The 17,753-nt window shown below is 35.5% G+C and overlaps 2 protein-coding genes across 3 annotated transcripts; both read left to right on the forward strand.

The window, feature by feature from the left end:
- Positions 1–4,419: 4,419 nt before the first annotated feature.
- On the forward strand, positions 4,420–5,124 carry LOC137709072 (agamous-like MADS-box protein AGL29). The gene has a single exon (XM_068448211.1). It carries the CDS (start codon positions 4,420–4,422, stop codon positions 5,122–5,124), a length of 705 nt encoding a protein of 234 aa, XP_068304312.1.
- Positions 5,125–9,953: 4,829 nt separating this feature from the next.
- Positions 9,954–14,023, forward strand: LOC137707592 (probable complex I intermediate-associated protein 30). 2 transcript variants are annotated; one of them, XM_068446494.1, is made up of 8 exons: positions 9,954–10,066; positions 11,321–11,391; positions 11,882–11,995; positions 12,280–12,330; positions 12,624–12,715; positions 13,103–13,183; positions 13,276–13,374; positions 13,683–14,023. In XM_068446494.1, the coding sequence occupies exons 2-8, from the start codon at positions 11,340–11,342 to the stop codon at positions 13,866–13,868; spliced, it is 675 nt and encodes a 224-aa protein (XP_068302595.1). In that variant the 5' UTR covers positions 9,954–10,066; positions 11,321–11,339; the 3' UTR covers positions 13,869–14,023. The 2 variants fall into 2 exon arrangements, with proteins under 2 accessions (XP_068302595.1, XP_068302596.1); XM_068446495.1 differs by lacking the exon at positions 9,954–10,066 and adding an exon at positions 10,374–10,393.
- The last annotated feature ends 3,730 nt before the right edge of the window (positions 14,024–17,753 follow it).

A 17,753-nucleotide genomic window follows, 5' to 3' on the forward strand; every position in this document is an offset into this window, starting at 1 on the left:
TTGTTCTTCAAAAAATAGACCCAATACATTCTTAATTTGTCATCAATAAATGTGAAGAAGTACCTATTACCACCAAGATTATCACACATGGGTCCACAAACATCAATGTGCATAAGTTCTAGAAGAGTTGATGTTCTCCAAGTTTTGTCTCTTGAATAGGCTTCTCTGTGAGCTTTTCTAGTGGCACAACCTTCACATACATGATTGCAGTTTGTGAGTTGAGCAGTCCATAGACCATACTCTTATCCTGTAACAATTTCAGGCTATCATAATTTAAATGCTCAAACCTTCTATGCTATTTTCAGGAGTGATCTTCAAGAGTAGCTTTATTTGCCATCACATGATTTACAGATTCAAATTCAAGTGGGAAGCATCTATTTCCCTTCATTTGAATTGTAGCAATATGATCCTTCAAGCTTCAGTCTCCCAAAGATGCATGCCATGAAATCACCAAGTAACAGCCAATATCCATGCTCTACCAATTGCCCTACACTAAGGAGATTTTCATCTAATCATGGCACTGTCATTACTTCTAGTATGAATCTAGTACCGCTCTTAGTTTCAACAACTAGAGTTCCTTAGCCTGCAGACTCAACTAAATCAGCTCTGTCCATTTTGACCTTGCACTTTATACTTTTATCAACCTTGATAAATAATGACTCATTGCTAATCATGTGGTTACTACAACCACTGTCTAAATACCAAACACCACATTTTCTCTGTACCTCAGCTTTGTGACATGCATGGAACATCATGGTGGTATCCTGAACTTGATTTGCATAGTTAACCACTTGATTTTTCTTTGGTTGATGATAGTCCCTCATTAAGTGACCAAACTTATTGCAATTGTGGCATCTAGGTTTTCCTTTGAACCTGCATTCTCCATAATGAGCCTTTTCACAATGTTTGCACTTTAATTTACCAGAATCAATGTTCTCACCCAACTTCTCATATTGATGAGATTTATTTTCTCACCTTACAGGTCTAGGCTTCCAATTCTTCTTAGCCTTATTATAGTTCCCCTGTGAAGAAAACTTGTTTTGTGAACTGAAAGAGATACTCATGCCAACAAAGGCCTTTTTAGAACCTTTAACTTCTTCTATATGCCTGTTCAATCTCAGTTCATAGCTCTTGAGAGAGCTAACAACTTCTTGCACAGTTACCGAATTCATAAGTGGTTTTCTCAATTACAACACAAGTGAGATCATACATTCTAGTTAGGCTTACAAAATCTTTTGAACCTCTTTTTGATGAGTGAGATTTTCACCATAAGACTTCATTTGATTTACAAGCTCAAATAATTGAGTAAGATAATCTGATAACTACTCAGTTTCTTTCATTTTCATACATTTAAATTCCTAGCGTAAACTTCGTAGGTTTACTAACCTGGCTTGTTCATCTCCTTTGAATTCTTACTGAAGCAAATCTCACGCCCCTTTTGACGTTTCTTGATTCACAATCCAAGGAAAAATCTCCTTGGATACAACACTTTGAATGATACCCAAGGCTTTGGCATCCTTCATTAGTTGTTCATCCATGTACACATTCAGTTTTTCATCGTCACCAGAAACATAGCTGGATGCAGCGACATCCTTCTTCTTGGTATTCCCTTTCTTTAACTCAGGAATCATAATACCTTTGTCAACAAATTTTCGGATCCCATATGATTTTAAAATCATAATCATTCTAACCTTCCAGAACTCAAATTCAGTGTCATCGAATATGGGAGCCCGTAGCTCACCACCACCAGATCCAGCCATTTCAACTATGATCTAGTCTGATCGAAGAAAGTCCAATTCGATTTCTTTGATTAAATTTCACAACAACAACGCTCAGTTCAAGTTCGAACTAGGCTCTGATACCATGTTGAATTCTCACTATCAATCACACAAATTGGATCATATCGCACAGAAGAATTTTAGAGTGATGAAAGAGAGAGAGAAAGAGAGAGTGAACTCAAAGAATATTCAGGCCAAAATCTACACATATTCTTTCAGTATGTAGAGATTTCATTCAACATAATTGTCCAAAAAGAGCTGTTAGGCTTACACATATAAGAGAGAGTTTATGAACTCATCTCATCCATTCAATTAGCTATGCCCTATGAGACACTACCACATGCTCACATTTGAGCCTAAAGAAACTAGATTTAATCTTAGCCCTTGGTATGTAACAACTATACAAAAAACTTTTAATTAACAGATGAAATAGAGGTTTAAGCCTTAATTCCAACAAAAGAAACACTCAAATAAATCAGTTATGTTACAAAGGCCAGTGTTTTGCTGACATGTCGTGGTATGATTGTAGGACATACTAGGAACTGGAAATTATGGTTTTGGTGCAAACAAACCAATTGTGGACCACTTCAAACTAGTTGCTCATAAATCAAAAATACTCAGCTCACAAATACATTACTTTAGACGATGATGTTGCTGGTGAAGAGAAGTAGGGTGACACCGACATCGATTTGAGCCTCAAATCGAGTTGGCCTATCGGTGGGTGTTAAGATCTATGCTAGAAATGAGTGTGAAGATTTGACGAGAAGGTCATTGAGTAAGACAAAGACACGAGGAGATAAGTAAAGGTCTTGGCAATCCTATACTTCTCGAGGAGGGGGTAGGTGCCTCACTATGACCTTCTAGTGAGGCCTTTAGCCGAGGCGATTCCCTCATATTCCCATTAGAGATAGTCCTTGCGAGTAACAAACATGGAATTACACTATGAGTCCAATCTAGTCCACTAAAGACTAGTGAGGGCAAACAAAGTATCAAAGAGTTTAAAGTATGTCTTCACGTATAGCATTTTTCTTTTAATAGATGACCCCTTCATTTGGGATTGAACACTAAAAAGTGCTAAAAAGTCTAATAGAGACTGTTTTCAATGCCTATTAACTACACAAGAGACTAATTTTGTCTCAAAAGAGACTAAACAAAATCAATTCCTATAGAGCCAAATTTTAGAAGTTGGAATATGTGGGAGATAAGCGACTCTTCGATGTACCTAAAACAAAATATGCAACGTTATTATTTCACTCAAATTTTAACACGTAAATTTTTTTATATTTCCATAGAAGTGGATCTATCAATCATGCTATTCACCCTTATCTATAACATGTGGAATAATGTTTTACTCCTGATACCCATAAAAGTTTCTCCATAAAATGCTTACCCATAAAAATCTAGTTCCTAATTAGGTGCTAATTTGCGATCCATACTTTATAGACGGGGTGGAGATAGAAATTTTTTTATGGGTGGGCTAGCTAAAAAAATTACGGTAAAATCAAATGATATTTTTTTATTTGCTGCATACGTATTGTATGCAAAAAATTTAAGTTTAACTTTTGTATTTGTATACTTTAAAATTTTGTTGGCATGAACTTAATAAGCTTCATAGTTGCAAACTGCAAAAGTTACAATAAACCATCCAATTTCACATATATTTAGATGAAAACACAAGAAGAAGATAGAAAACTTGATTCATGGATTATCTCAATTACAACCACACAACTAGCACAAAATAAAACCAAGAAAGTATAAGTAAAGACAATCTTAAAAAAAAAAAAATTTGATTGAAAATAATATAAAGGCCACTGAATAATTCTGAACAAAATTACATTACAATTTTCATGGTTTTTATTTTATTTTATTTGTAGTTGTGCTATATACTCACTGGACTAGATTCATTAAAAATATCCAGCCTGGATTTTTTTTTTTTTTTGTATATTATATTAGGTTATACACTAAAGCACATACATATTACAATAAACTCTCCCTGAGCTACAGCCCACCGTAGCCTTTAGTGTGGCTCTACAAGGTGAAACATGCAAGGCCGACACATATTGTTAGGAAAAGAGTTATGATTAGGGATGGGCTAGCAACTTGAGTGGTAATGATAGGAAAGGCATTAGGATTAGGGTAATGGGGTAGAAACTTCGGTAACATTGATAGGAAAAGGACTAGGATTAATGGGCTAGAATCACATAAGCATAAAATCACATAGAAAGTAGGTAATTATCACAAAAAAAAGGTAAGTGCATATTTTTGGGTGAGATTAAGTACTCTGGTTGAGTGCAAAACAGGATTAAGAGATTTGTAATATCTTTGTATCCATATTTTTAGCTTAAACTTTAGAGATCACCGACCCAAAATCCCACCTTGATCTTATGCTTCACAACCATGTCACCGGTTCTTACCATTATATATACCAGTTACCTTCATAACAAGACATACCAAAGTCTAGAGAGCTTACCATATTCTCTCCAAAATTTCTCAACAATATTCTAGGGTTTGCCATATTCTCTCCAAGATTGCACAATAATATTCTAGGATTTTGCCTTTAGTTTCCTTCCCTTTAGGGTTTGCCATTAGTTCTCATTCCGTCTAGGGTTTTCCATTAATATCACCACTGCTATTTCTAACAATGGCTAAGGGTCCTAATAATAAGATCACAGACAAAGATATTGCTAATGGGAAAAAGGAGAGGGAAGGTCCAAGAAGGGTTGAAATCAAGAGAGTTGAAGACAAGAACAAGCGTCACGTGACCTTCTCCAAGCGCAAAAGGGGTATTTTCAATAAAGCCGCGGAACTCAGCGTTTTGACTGGTGCAGAGACGGCCGCAATTGTCGTGTCAAGCAATGGCAAGGTTTTCTGCTTCGGAAGCCCCTCCCCTGACGCTGTCATTGACCGCTACCTTGGCGAAAATACCTCCTTACTACCTGCAGGTCAACCAGATAATCATCTCCAAAACAACAACATTCACCATTCTAGTAGTAAGAAACAAATAGAGGATTATGTGGAAGCTTCGAGACGCTTGAAGGAAGCGAAAGTACTGAAGGGTGGGAAGAATAGTAATAATAATGGAGGAGAAGGACGGGAAAGAGGGTGTTCTTATGGGTGGTGGGAGAGGCGGATTGGGATGATGAGTAGTTTGGAAGAATTAGAAGAGTACAGGGATGCCCTGTACAAGTTGAAACACAACGTGGAGGTTCGAACCAATCGGATGATTCGGGAAGCTAGTCCTTCCAATCACTTTTCCCTACTTTTGTTTATGGATGATATCTGGAGTTCTCCTGAATTAAGCCAGGGTCAAGGGTGCATGGCACCGGAATTTAATTTCTTCATATGATATCGATGTAAAGAAGTATGATTGGAACGGAGTTACTTATCTTTTGTAATCGTCAAGGCTTTTGGTGAAGGGTTTTTAGCTGGATAGGGTTGATGACTTAACAGGTTATATATATGGCAATTATCAACTAGTTTTATCATGTATATATAGTTGGTTAATAGTTCTTTCAATTAATTAGTAATTTATGCATGCTTCTTGATTTGAGGTTTTTTTTTTAAGGTAAACGATTTGAGGTTTGGAATGCTTTATGCATGTTGTCCTTTTATCTGTAGTTTATATGAAAAATATAAAGTTATTATAGGAATGTATCACCTGGTGACGCAAGGAAAAGATTGTAGAACCCTAGAGTTTTGTATTGCATTTGAGAGCAAAAGTGAGTTTCATTGAGAGCAAACTTCATGAGGCTTTATAAACCTAGATATCATGTATATTTTAGAACATATTCATTCATAAACATTCATCTATGTGAAAAAGCAGTGTGCATCCTTTTTGCTTGTGAGGTCCTCGTGCTACAAGAACAAGAAGTACAAAAGAGAACTTTAAGTATAGTAAGTCTATGTTTGAGTCTTATAAAAGTCTTCCTTAATTAGTGGATTCTTTCTCGGCTGTGTGCGATAAATTTTCCCCATTATATGTGCGATTTTACCATGTAAAATAAATCCTTATGTTCATTGTTCTTCTTATATATTTATCTTCGTTTTCACTGTTACACAGTATGATGCTAGATCATCCAAATTACGTTTATAGTATACTGAATCTTATATGGCTATAGCTCAAAGGTTTGATATAAGTTTCCCTAAACAAATGATTTGGGATACTCATTCCAATTACTTCTTACTCTTCGCTTTGGGTTATTAGAGTAGGTAGTTGTTCTGAATTAGACAAGGGTGGGAGTATAGTTATCATATTGGTGGTGTAATAAATACATGTGTCTGTGTGTGTGCTTTGTTATTTTCTCTAACTTCATTATGTATGCATACTGAATGTGTCCAGTACGAGGTTTGGGATGCTTAGTTGTTCTTTTACCGTTTAACTCATATCATAAATATATGGATATATTTAGTTTTTTCTATCTTTTTGCTTGTGAGGTTTATGCTATTGTTGATTCTTGGATCAATTGAGTGTATGTAACACTCATCTTATAATCATTTTTGTGGATTCTTGCATGCAACGAGTGTATATAAGACTAATCTTATAATCATCTCTCACATGTTGGTTAGCGAGCGGTTATTGCAAGATAGAGACATTGATAATACACATCTTATATTGTGCTAGTATTTTTTCTGTGATGACAGGTTTTGTAACCTAGGAGACTAGGAAGTTGATTGATGTAAATTTCCTAATCATCAGTACTCCTCCTGATTGTTATATATCCTCGCTTTTGATTATGGATGATGGTATAGTTTTCCGATTACGAGTTTATTTTATATTGGTGATGATGTAAATATAGCTAGGATGGGATTAAGAGCTTATAAATGTAACATATGACCATATTTGTTATGGAGGATTAAGCTAGACTAGGTTGGACTAGCTAAATAACAAGATCTATTGTGCAATGAAGGAAGACTATGAGTGTTGTCTTCTAATTTGGAGGCTTAATATGGACTACTCATAAGTGATGCCTAAACATATCCTCCCTATTCCCACAATTTAAAAGGGGATTCAGGGGATTAATGGGATAAGTTTTTGGCATAACCTCTTAGGAATATTCCATCTTAAATTCTTCAAGATGGAATATCATATCATATTCTTCATTGATGGTACATGAAATCTAGTCATTTAGCTAGCTAGTCAAGTCTAGCCCCCTATATCAAATGTGGCCTATATTACTATGAATATAGATGTGCTTTTCACACACCTTTTTAGCCTCTTACATACTCCTGTTTATCTTGGCCGATGATTCTTTTTTATTTATTCAATTCAATGGCCATAAATAATGAAGAGTGTATGTGTTGACCCTAAAAGCTACTTAGCTTACTTGGCGCGCATGCCAAATAGCTAATGAGCTAACTACGTCATTCGATTGAATGCGGGGCATGCCAACTCATTGACTGAGCTCGATCGGTGAGTAAGTGAATGTTGTGGTGGTGTCAAATGTGCTACTGACTTCTGTTATCTGAGTGATTACGACCGAGGAAGAAACTCATCTAGGTCTTTGGGCTCTAGAACCAGAAGATAAAGTTGCTAGTTACTTCGAAGTTCAAATGAGGTTCGGCTTTCAATGTGCCGAACACCAACTAGGAACACCTCACTTCAGGCGAGAAGGCTAGTGAGATGACATCTTTCAACAAGAACTCAAAGATTCTTTGTTGGTAGCAACTTAGATAGGTAGTCAACCAAGGTCGAAGTAGTGTTGTTTCTACAAACTGGAAGGTGCTCCTCGATCGCATGACTCTACGGATTCAGTGTTGTTTATACAATCTATAAATGTCGTCGGTTGTCAAGCACAGTGCTATTTATACAAACTAGAAGATGTGTTTGATGAAGTTAGGAAGATTACGGTTTTTCTCAAAGATGAGAGGGTTTCGCATAGAGCGAGAATTTGCGCAGCGCGTTTGTGTGTTAAGTTGAAGATCCCCAAATGTTGCAGAACCTCTTTTATTTATAGGAGTGGTTTTCATGCTGATCACCTTATGTCGCGGTAGAGTCATATCTAGATTGTATTCCTTCAACATCCCTTGATCCAATACCATTTCATTCTGATCTCTGGATCGGACTTGGCCACTCCTATCGAAACTTCGGACTCTGAACCTAGTCCATTTTCTGTATTTAATTCATTCTTGGTCTTGATCAGCTATGAACGTTAATTCTTGGAATATTATGAATCTTATCAACGTTCATCCTGATTCTTAACAATTTTACTCGATTTAGGACTCAACCAAATCCAACCTGACTCCACAAGAGTCAAATATTGATTAGGATTTGGCTACCCCGCCTTGGGCTGACGTGGTCTCGAAGAGCTATCCTGGGTACTGAAGGTCTTCATTTTGGGCCGAGTGGACCAAGCTCAAAGTCACACTCAGTCCAAACCCAATATTTTGAATCCAAATAGAATGAGAAGCTAAAAAGGGTGTGCAAAAATCACTTTGGAATGTACTTATCTTTCGTTTGTAGATGATCTGGCTTTGATGGAGTCATGGAGGGTTTTAGAGCTTGCTAGTGTTTATGGATACGTTACTAGTTTCATCAATGTATATATACTTGGTTCTTTTAATTTTCTTTAACTTCATTGTAATATACATGTCAGATTCAATATGAATGTTTAGTTGTTCTTTTATCTTTAATTAATATGATAAATAAATAAATGGATATATGCTATCACTATTCGTTTTATGTATTTGTGGAAAAATCATTGTATGCTCTTATTTCAATTGTCTAGTTTCTGTAAATCGTTGAAAAATTATAGCATGCAAAGGGTTTCTAGCTATATTTATTTTACACTTTTTCAAAGCCATCTCTCACGTTTTTGGTCATATGAACAAACCATGAGAGGAGGATTCAAAGGCATATTGCTATGAGGGAGGATTTATCTTTTTCCACTCTTCCAGTTTATGCGATTTATGAAAATTCTTGCACATATACAACCAGCATATTTTCTCACGTAGCTATCTCTCATGTGTTTATCATATTAACAATTTTTAGAGAACCTAATGCTCTAGGAGAAGATGATATACAATAGCTTCTATACGTTGAATGTTTAACCCCGTTGTTAACCGTGCAGAAAAAAAAAGAAAAAAAAAGAAAGAATCGAAACCATTCTTATTCTTTATTTCTTTACGATTACTAAAATTTCATCATTTTAAATTCCTTAGAGCATTTCCAAAGGAATTGTCTAATTTTGAACATAAAATTTGAATTTGACAACCTATGTAGCATTTTGACATCTTTCAAAATTTTACTCTCCACTCAATATGTCAAATTAAATATTATTTTATTACACTATTTTCTTTTCTTTTTATTTTATTAAACTATTATTTTATGCCTCTTCTTTCTAGACTTCTCCTATCATCTTTGTGGCGTTTTAAAACCCTAAAACTCACCATCCCAAGAGGTCTAATCTCTCTCCTTGCTAACCTCTCACTAAAGCCAGTCCCTTTGCTGCTCACTCATGGCTGGAACTAAGGACCAAGGCGAACCCACATTTCCAGCGAAGCTCAAACCCGATCTCAGCTGCGGCGACCAGCCCGACTGCCCCCAACAAAACCCACAAGCTTGAAGTTCCCGATAACAATTGGTGTAGATCTGATAAAAAAAATTAATAAAAAAAAATTTGACACTGCTGCCAAATTTGACAACAAGGGGGAGAGCTGCTATTACATGTCATGCCACATCAGATTTGACTTCTCGGTTGGAAAACATTGCAGCTGTCTTTTTTTACTGTTATTGCTAATTTAGACATCTCTTTTGGAGATGCTCTTAGTAATGTAAAATTTTTTCATCTAAACATAGTATAACTATTGGTTCCATCTTGAAATTCTGTAATCCAATTCCTACAAAAATAAGGATCAAAATGAGAGGACTAGTAAATCACCCCGTTATATTTTCATTCCCCTATTCATGATTGTCCTTATTCTAAATAAGTAAACATGTTCCTTTTTTTACAACGCCTCGTATTATTACTTTTATAAGTGAGAAATTTTACATTCAAATCTTATAAATCGTAAATTCGATACCAAATTATTACGTATGCGCATTACATGGCTTATGCTTTCTCATTAGGCTGGACATTTAAGTATGGTAACAATAACATACGAAGCAAACTCCTACGATAGGTCACAAGAGGACACACTTTTTTGGTGTAGGAGAATTGAACCCCCAAACCGCACCGTATCTTGTTTTGGAAACCCTTTGAATCTTACAAGTTAAAACGGCTCCACTCAAGTGTCTGGATTCGGTGGGAGTTTCGGTGACTCTATTCGGTGCAGAAATCCAACTAGCTTCGGTAAGCTCTCTCTTCCCTACAATTACAGACTGCAAATTCTAAATCCATTCAAATTTTTCGTAAATGGGTTTTATTTCTCTGTATCGTTTTTGTTTCTCATAGTTCGTACTTGTGGATTTATGGATGCTGGACGGGTTTTTCTCAGGCAAAACCCAGCAAATGTAAAATGGGGTTTCATGGGTTTTGTTTATTGGGTAAACTACGTAAATGGGTTGCTGTAATTTTTTTTATTATATTGGATTTTAAGTAGAATTTTGTTGTTTTGAACTGCAGAGATCAAGGAATTGTTGTTTTATTTGAATTAATCAGAAACTAAACTTCAAACCGGTATAATTATGCAGCTACTGTTTTCTTTTCTTTTCTTTTCTTTTTTTTTCCGACAAACGATAGTTTTAGTGGGTTAAATTGTTGAATGTTAGGTTGGGAGGGTGATCGGTAGGGGTCGAACCCACACTAGGGTGCATAGGCATTATGCAGCTACTTAATGCTCTAGTTTTAGGCAACTTTGGAAAACTAAATATTCCTAACTAAAGAGTTTTCGATTTCATTGGTTACATCTGATAATTCAGAGTTTATACAATTTAATTTATAAATTTCTGGATTCTTATAATTTTGGAAATCATTCGGACAATTCATATGCGGTGGAAATTCAAATGTGCATCTACCCTGTGTTGAGATGTAGTACTTGTATATGAGATTTGGGTTTAGGTGGGAATGTGGATGTGATCTGTGTGTGTATGTAAATGAAATATGAATTTGGTGCACATAGATTCTGGAACTTTGCGTTTGACTCTGTAAGTTCTGATTGGGTATCCCAACTTGTCTATATGGTGTTTGAGATAATGTCCCACTTAAGTATTGAGACCCTTTATAGCCTATTTTTGTCGTAATGAGTTCACTCCTAATCTTGAGATGATTTGTTTAATATATGTGCATATGCATTTGAATATATGGGGACATCACTATATACATACCGAACTACTTCTCATGTATTAGAGCCCCCACAGTAAATGCTATCATGTTTAGGTTTTAGCCAAACAAATCACTTAAAAATATCTCCACACTTAAATCTCATCGTGAAGTTCTTTGGTACTTCATCCAAGCATACTGTTTACGTTGGAAAACAAAGGGACATTTTATACACAATGGAACTCCAATCATACTGGTCAAGAGTGTTTCTTCTCGCTCGTTATACTGTTTCTGTATTATTACTTGCTGAAATTTCTACATCATTTGGCTTTTTTGTTAATGTAGAAATTTTGTGGAAAGAGAAATGTCCAGGTTTCGAGGGATATTGCAAGCTTCCTTAAATGCAACCAAGAAAGGTATTGTTGCCATCTGTTTCTTTGTTCTCCATCTCCTGCCATGATACAGTAGAGACTCTCATGTATATGAAATTTGTGTAACTGCCTTACCTTCCATAAAATTGGTCCCTCTGCTTATTTCTTTTTGTCCTGGGGAGTCAAATGCGTTGATTTGTTTATACTTACTTTATTACATATAATTCTAGAAAGTCGGAGAATATAAAATATGTCACCTACTATGTTTGATTATATTTAAGATCATGATTAATGCCTTAATGGTACATTAACACTTTAGCACCAAAAGAATTATGATGGCCAAGCATTTCTGCATTTGTGTTCCTTTAGTTATATGGGTAAAGTCTAATTGTTTTCATATCAGTAAATGAGTGCAGATGCTTGGCCTTTCGACATTGATAGATGAAGTTATGAAACTTGTGTGAAGTTATCAATATCGAAACAATTTATTTGAATTAACATTATCCTGGTTTCGTACATTGAATGCCAATTTTAGCACTTACATGGAACGTTGATGACCTGGTGCCTCCAACTGAGAGATTTATTTTTAATTTCAATTCGAAGGACGAGCTCAAGAAGTGGCATCTATATTCTGACTCTGAATACGGAGGTATCGATGTACATAATTTTGATGTCTCCTTTTATGAATGTATAAGAAAAATCTAAGCAGTTGGGAATTATGCTTAGCTATTTAATCTCCTTGCATATGATTAAAGTTATGATTTATAGTGGAGTTTTTCCGTGTATGAACTTCTGCTTGTATCAGTTGATGGAATTGTAGCTTCCTCTCATATAAATTGTTTTATAGGTTTCACTGCTTTTTTTGTTCACTTTCATTTTGGATGTACAGTTGTTGAGATTCTAATGTACTATCATCACCTATTTCTTTTGCAGGGTTGTCCTCGGCATCTTTAGAGATCCCAGATAATGAAAATGGACCCACTGGTAATGGATAGTGCATACCAAATATTTTCTATAGCTAGCAGCTACTGATTTAAGCTATTTTTCCTGTAAACATAACTTTCAAACATGAAAAAGTTAAGCAAGATCTTTCAAGAAATGAAGAGCATGAAACTACGAATTAATATCAGATAAGAGCAATCATTGCACTAACTTCTGGAATTGCAAAGTTTATGAATCCATGTTATGCTACTAGCTTACCAGCTCTCATGATATCTACTGTTACCAATAGCTGATATGCACTTACCTTCTGAAACAATTCTCCTTTAAATTTTTAGGAATTTTCTCGGGTAACCTTTCGTTGGATTTCATTGAGGGTGCAAAATTGAAGATAAACAGGAGCGGTTTTTGTGGAATGCGGTCCAAAAAGGTGAGCTGTGAACAGTATACCAACATTATAGGTATGCAGATAAGAAATGAAGACAGAAGAGTTTTGCTAATGATATTTGAAATATTACTATTCTGTAGATGTTCCATACAGTGTCAAATTATTAGCTAAGTCACAGTAAATTGTTGTTTGTTGATTTTAATTTCGTGCATGCATGTGTTTTATTGTGGTTTTTCTTCACTTTTGATGAGTGAAGATCTTTGGTTTCCAGTTTTTGACTCCCTTGGACGTGAAAAATTTGTTACGCATATGTGCGATGACCATAAAGCAAATTTTGGGTTCAAGCTTACATCATAATGATATAGATAGAGTCCACCAAAGACAGGATATAGTAGGCACCATTTCAATCTTTATTTGTGTCTTCTGCAGTTTGACGGCTTCATTGATTTGGACCCATACGATACCATAGCACTGAAAGTTAAAGGAGATGGAAGGTGCTACATATCTACGGTGAGTATTTTCGAGGAATTGGAATGTAAGACAAGTAAATCCATACTTCTTTGTTTGTCATTTTCTAACTGATGTGGTTCTTGCATATGTAGATCTATACAGAAAATTGGGTAAATTCGCCTGGGCAAGAAGAAGATAATTCGTGGCAGGCTTTTGTCTTTGTACCAAAAGACAACTGGTACATTGCAAAGGCAAGTTCTACTTACCTCAACCTTTGGTGATTAGAAACGTGATATGATGGACCCGGCCCTCTTAGGGAGCCAAGAATTTCATGTTTCTTGGGTTTGTCTTTTGAGATCCCAAAGAAACATGAAATTCAAACCCGAAAAACATGAAATTCAATTTATCTTAGGGTACCATTCAATTCCGATATGATAACACCAGGAGAGGAAACTCCGAAAACACTGAACTAGTTTTCCATTTGTCAGTGCATCTATAAATTTGTTCCAATGGTAGAAACAGTTCAATTGCGTTCTGTTGATCATGTTTGATGTTTCAGATTCCTCTTGCTCGGTATCTACCAACATGGAGAGGAAATGTTATAGATGCAGAAATGGAAATGAATCCTTCTCGCGTCGTTGGGATGTCTCTATCGGTCAATGCAGAAGGTGGTCTCCCAGGTGCTAGAACCGGAGCGGGTGATTTCAAGCTCGAAATTGATTGGATCAAGGCGTTACGAACATAATGAGCTTGTAAAATATTTGGAGTAGGAAATTGAGTTGTATCCAAGTTTTGTTTTTATGGTAACTAAGTATTGAAAGTCTTTTTGTTTCACTGCTCCAATCGATTATTCCATCTTTTCTTGCATCATGAACATAGAATGTACAAGAAATTTTCCTCTTTTCTTCTAGAAAGTAAAGATCAAAACGTGCAGCATTGGTCTATACCGTTAACTTTCGTCGAGAATTATGTTAGAGTGAAATGGCAAAGACTAAACTAAAAACAAAAGTCAAATTGCATGGACCAATTTAAACTGTGGGAAAAGTTCAGGGACCAAACCTAAACTAGACTGAAATCTCACGATCAATCGTGGGTTTTGTGTTCTGCAACATAATCAATGGGCCGGGTTTTGTTAAATTTAGATATCTCAAGTAACGAATTATTAGTTCAATGAATAAGTCTAAACTTCGGTTAGATTTTAGCGATCAATTTAATTTTGCTAGAAAACTACAAGAAAACTACTTTTAATGTGAATCCTAGAGCATTTCCAATGCACATGAGACTTGAAACTCATATTTGAGTTTTTAGGTAAAGTGAGACCCAATTTCAGTTCCATTATGAGATTCTGACCTTTGGTGGAGCTCATGCAACAAGGTAAAGTTTTATTCAACCAAGAAAAATACGATTTGAGTTTTGACTTCAACTATCTCCAATGCACATACCTAAATTGATAAAACCCAAAATTTGAATTTTGAGTCCATTTTTTCTCCTCTAATGCAAATACTCAAATCTTAAAACTCAAAATATGTTTTACGATTTGAGTCTTTGCATGGATATGAAAACTAAAATATATAAATTCACTACCTTTTTTGAGACCCAAATGTAAGAATTTAGGTCTAGAATTTGAGTCTTGCATTGGAGATTCTCTTAACTTTGCCTCAATGACAAAGAAAACTTAGGAACCGGCGTCTTTCTCTCCAAGTGAGAGTCTTTCTCCTTTATTGAGAGTATTTCTCACCTTTTTGTGTGAGGCTTTCCAATTTGAGCAAATCCAGTGCCGCCAACCCTAGCTTCGGCCGAGGTCGATCGCCATTTCCCCCATTCTTTCCTTCTCTTCTCTTTTCCTTGCTTCTACTGTTTTTCCCCACTTTTTATCCTTCCTCCTTGTTCATCCATTTTTTTATTTTCAATCATGAATATTTTTGAGATCGTGCGTAGAGCTCTGGTGTTTCCACCTACTCAGGTGTTTTCAACACCACCGCCTTCTCTTTGTTGTTTGCCTTTATCGGCAATGCCGCTCGTGGTTTTCCATGGGCTTCATCTTGGAAGTTGGCTTCTCTCGTTTAATTGTCGGTTGTCCTTGCTTTGTGGTTGTGCTTAGGAAGCAAATCGGAGTTGGATGTTGCAATCGAAGAGGCGTTGCTTGATTACAGGCAAGGATTTGGACGGATCAGGAAATTCTGTGGCGACGACGATAGCAGTAGAAACTTGGTTTCTGTTGCTTCATTTTGATGTGTGGGCCTAACTGTTGGTTGCCCCGTTTGTGTGTTTGTTTTGGGCCATTTTTGTTTGTTTGTATGTTAGTTTTGGGGCTTTAGTTTGCTTGTATGTATGTTTACAGTTATTAGTAAGAAGTAACTTTTTACCAAAAAAAAAAAAAAAAAAGAAGTATAATAAACATATAGTAAACTTTTGATTTCCCCCATGAACATTTTAATTGAAAAATTAAGGACTTAAACTAATTTTTTTGGCCAATTTGCCCCCTGCTGTTAATTTTTCATTCATTCCATCCAAATTTCTATTAAATAGAAGCAGGTGCACAACATGTAGGAGTAGTTTGGTCGCTTCATTCTTTAAAATAATTGAAAACCTTAGATTTCTAAAATATAAACCTATGCAAATATGTGTGATTCTATAGCTTTTGTGTCTGAATGTCTAGTGAAGTGACGCTTTTGTCCACAAATGAGAGTTACGCGGTTTGCACATGATAAGAGTTTACATTAATTTTGATGAAATATATGAAAAACTAACGGTAGGGGGAAATCGGCCAAAAAAAATAGTTTAAGTCCATAATTTTCCAATTTAAAAGTTCAGGGGGAAATCGAAAGTTGGGTGATAATTCAGGGGTAAATCGGCAGTTTACTAAATAAACATATGAAAATGCGTGGCCAGCCAGGCCTTTCATGCAATACCAGGAGGATCCTCGCCAAATCCTTTTTGTGATGATTCTGTAGATCCTTCAATTATATTTGTTCATCATATATCGTGTGGTCAGAAATTATTATAATTTTTTTTATTTAAAATTAAATATAAATAGTATTTGATAAAAATTGACCGCATGATATACGATAAACGAATATAATTAGAAGATCTTTGAGATCATCACAAAGAGGATCCGATGAAGATCCTCTCTCATGCAATACCTACTTTGATTTTGTAAGAAAAAGTAAAGCAGTCATAATTTAAGATATGGAAAATGCATGGCAACCCTTTCTTCTTTTCGTCTGGGGGAATTTGGAACCAACATATCGGACAGAAACGTAAAAATCTTTCTGTGCATGACATTGACAGCCTTTGTATTGGTCATAACGTTGAAAACATTTGTATCTGGGATAGAGTCTTCCTAGGGAGGCACACTATGCGATTTTATTTTATTGTATAGGTCTGGGTGTTTCCGCGTTTTTCACTTAGCTTAATGAAGTTTTTTTTCCTAGCAAAAAAATAATAATGAAATCTTTTTCTTTTTCTTTCAAGTGATACTTTTTTCTTTTATATACTATTGATCCAGTTTGTTATTTAGTGGAGTATAATCTAAAATCTAACATTTAATTTGACTACAAACAATATTCTAAACTAAGAAGATGAGTAAGAGTTTAAATTCGGAGCACAGTAGGTCAAAAAAGAATACCTCATCTATTACGACAATCAATTACTTACAAAATCACATGTTTATAAGTTGAAAGATATACTATTAGATCGTAACACGCTAATGATTGCTCAAGTGTTACTTTTAATTCTATTTGTTTTGTTTTGTTCTGATCTTCTTTTTTGTTTTTTTGGTCTGAAAAGTATATTTCATTAATTCGATAGAAGGTTACAGGCCAACACAAAGGCAAAATACACATATGCATTGGGGTAAAACATATACATAAAAACTCACCCCAATTAAATAAACTAAAACGAAAACCCAAATCTCTAATCTCCAACTGCAAAAAGCAGCGTCTTCCGCCATCATCGCCACAAAAGTCTTGCCAGCAGCTACAAAAAAAGCAACACTAGAGAAAACGACTGAGTGATGAAAACAACCAAGACATCGCAACACAAAAGTAACAAACCCGTAACTAAAAGCACACCACATCCAAATTTCTTCACCAAACCCGCCACTAAATTGGTTCATTATTTCACCTCGTAGCACTCACAATCTTATTCCAATTATTTAATTTATCCAATCTTGGATGGGGTGTATGGACTTCTCACACACTCTCTTAATTTCTAACCATAGGATCGAACGAATTAAAGAATATCAAATGACAAAAATTAATAAAAAGTGTGTGAAAAGTAAAAAAGAAGTGTGTAGATATTACATCTCATCTTGAATTCTTGATACATAAACTGATGACCAGGAAATTCCAAATCAACTTTCCAAGACCTTGCCTTTGGGACCACATGATGCCCTTAAAGAGAAAGGGATCCTCTCCGGATCCCTTCCACTAAGTTTACATATCCAGATCATTGAAATTTGATCCAACGACTAAAATTATTATAACTTTTAAAGGGGTCCCTTATTTGTAGTTGTTGAATCAAATTTCAATGATCCAAATTGATAGACTTGGTGGAAGGGATTCGGAGAGGGACCTGAATTGTCTGCCCTCCCCATCTCATACCCTTCCCATCCCCACTCTTATTTCTG

This window comes from Pyrus communis, chromosome 11, assembly GCF_963583255.1.
Source record: "Pyrus communis chromosome 11, drPyrComm1.1, whole genome shotgun sequence".
NCBI classification, from domain to species: Eukaryota; Viridiplantae; Streptophyta; class Magnoliopsida; order Rosales; family Rosaceae; genus Pyrus; species Pyrus communis.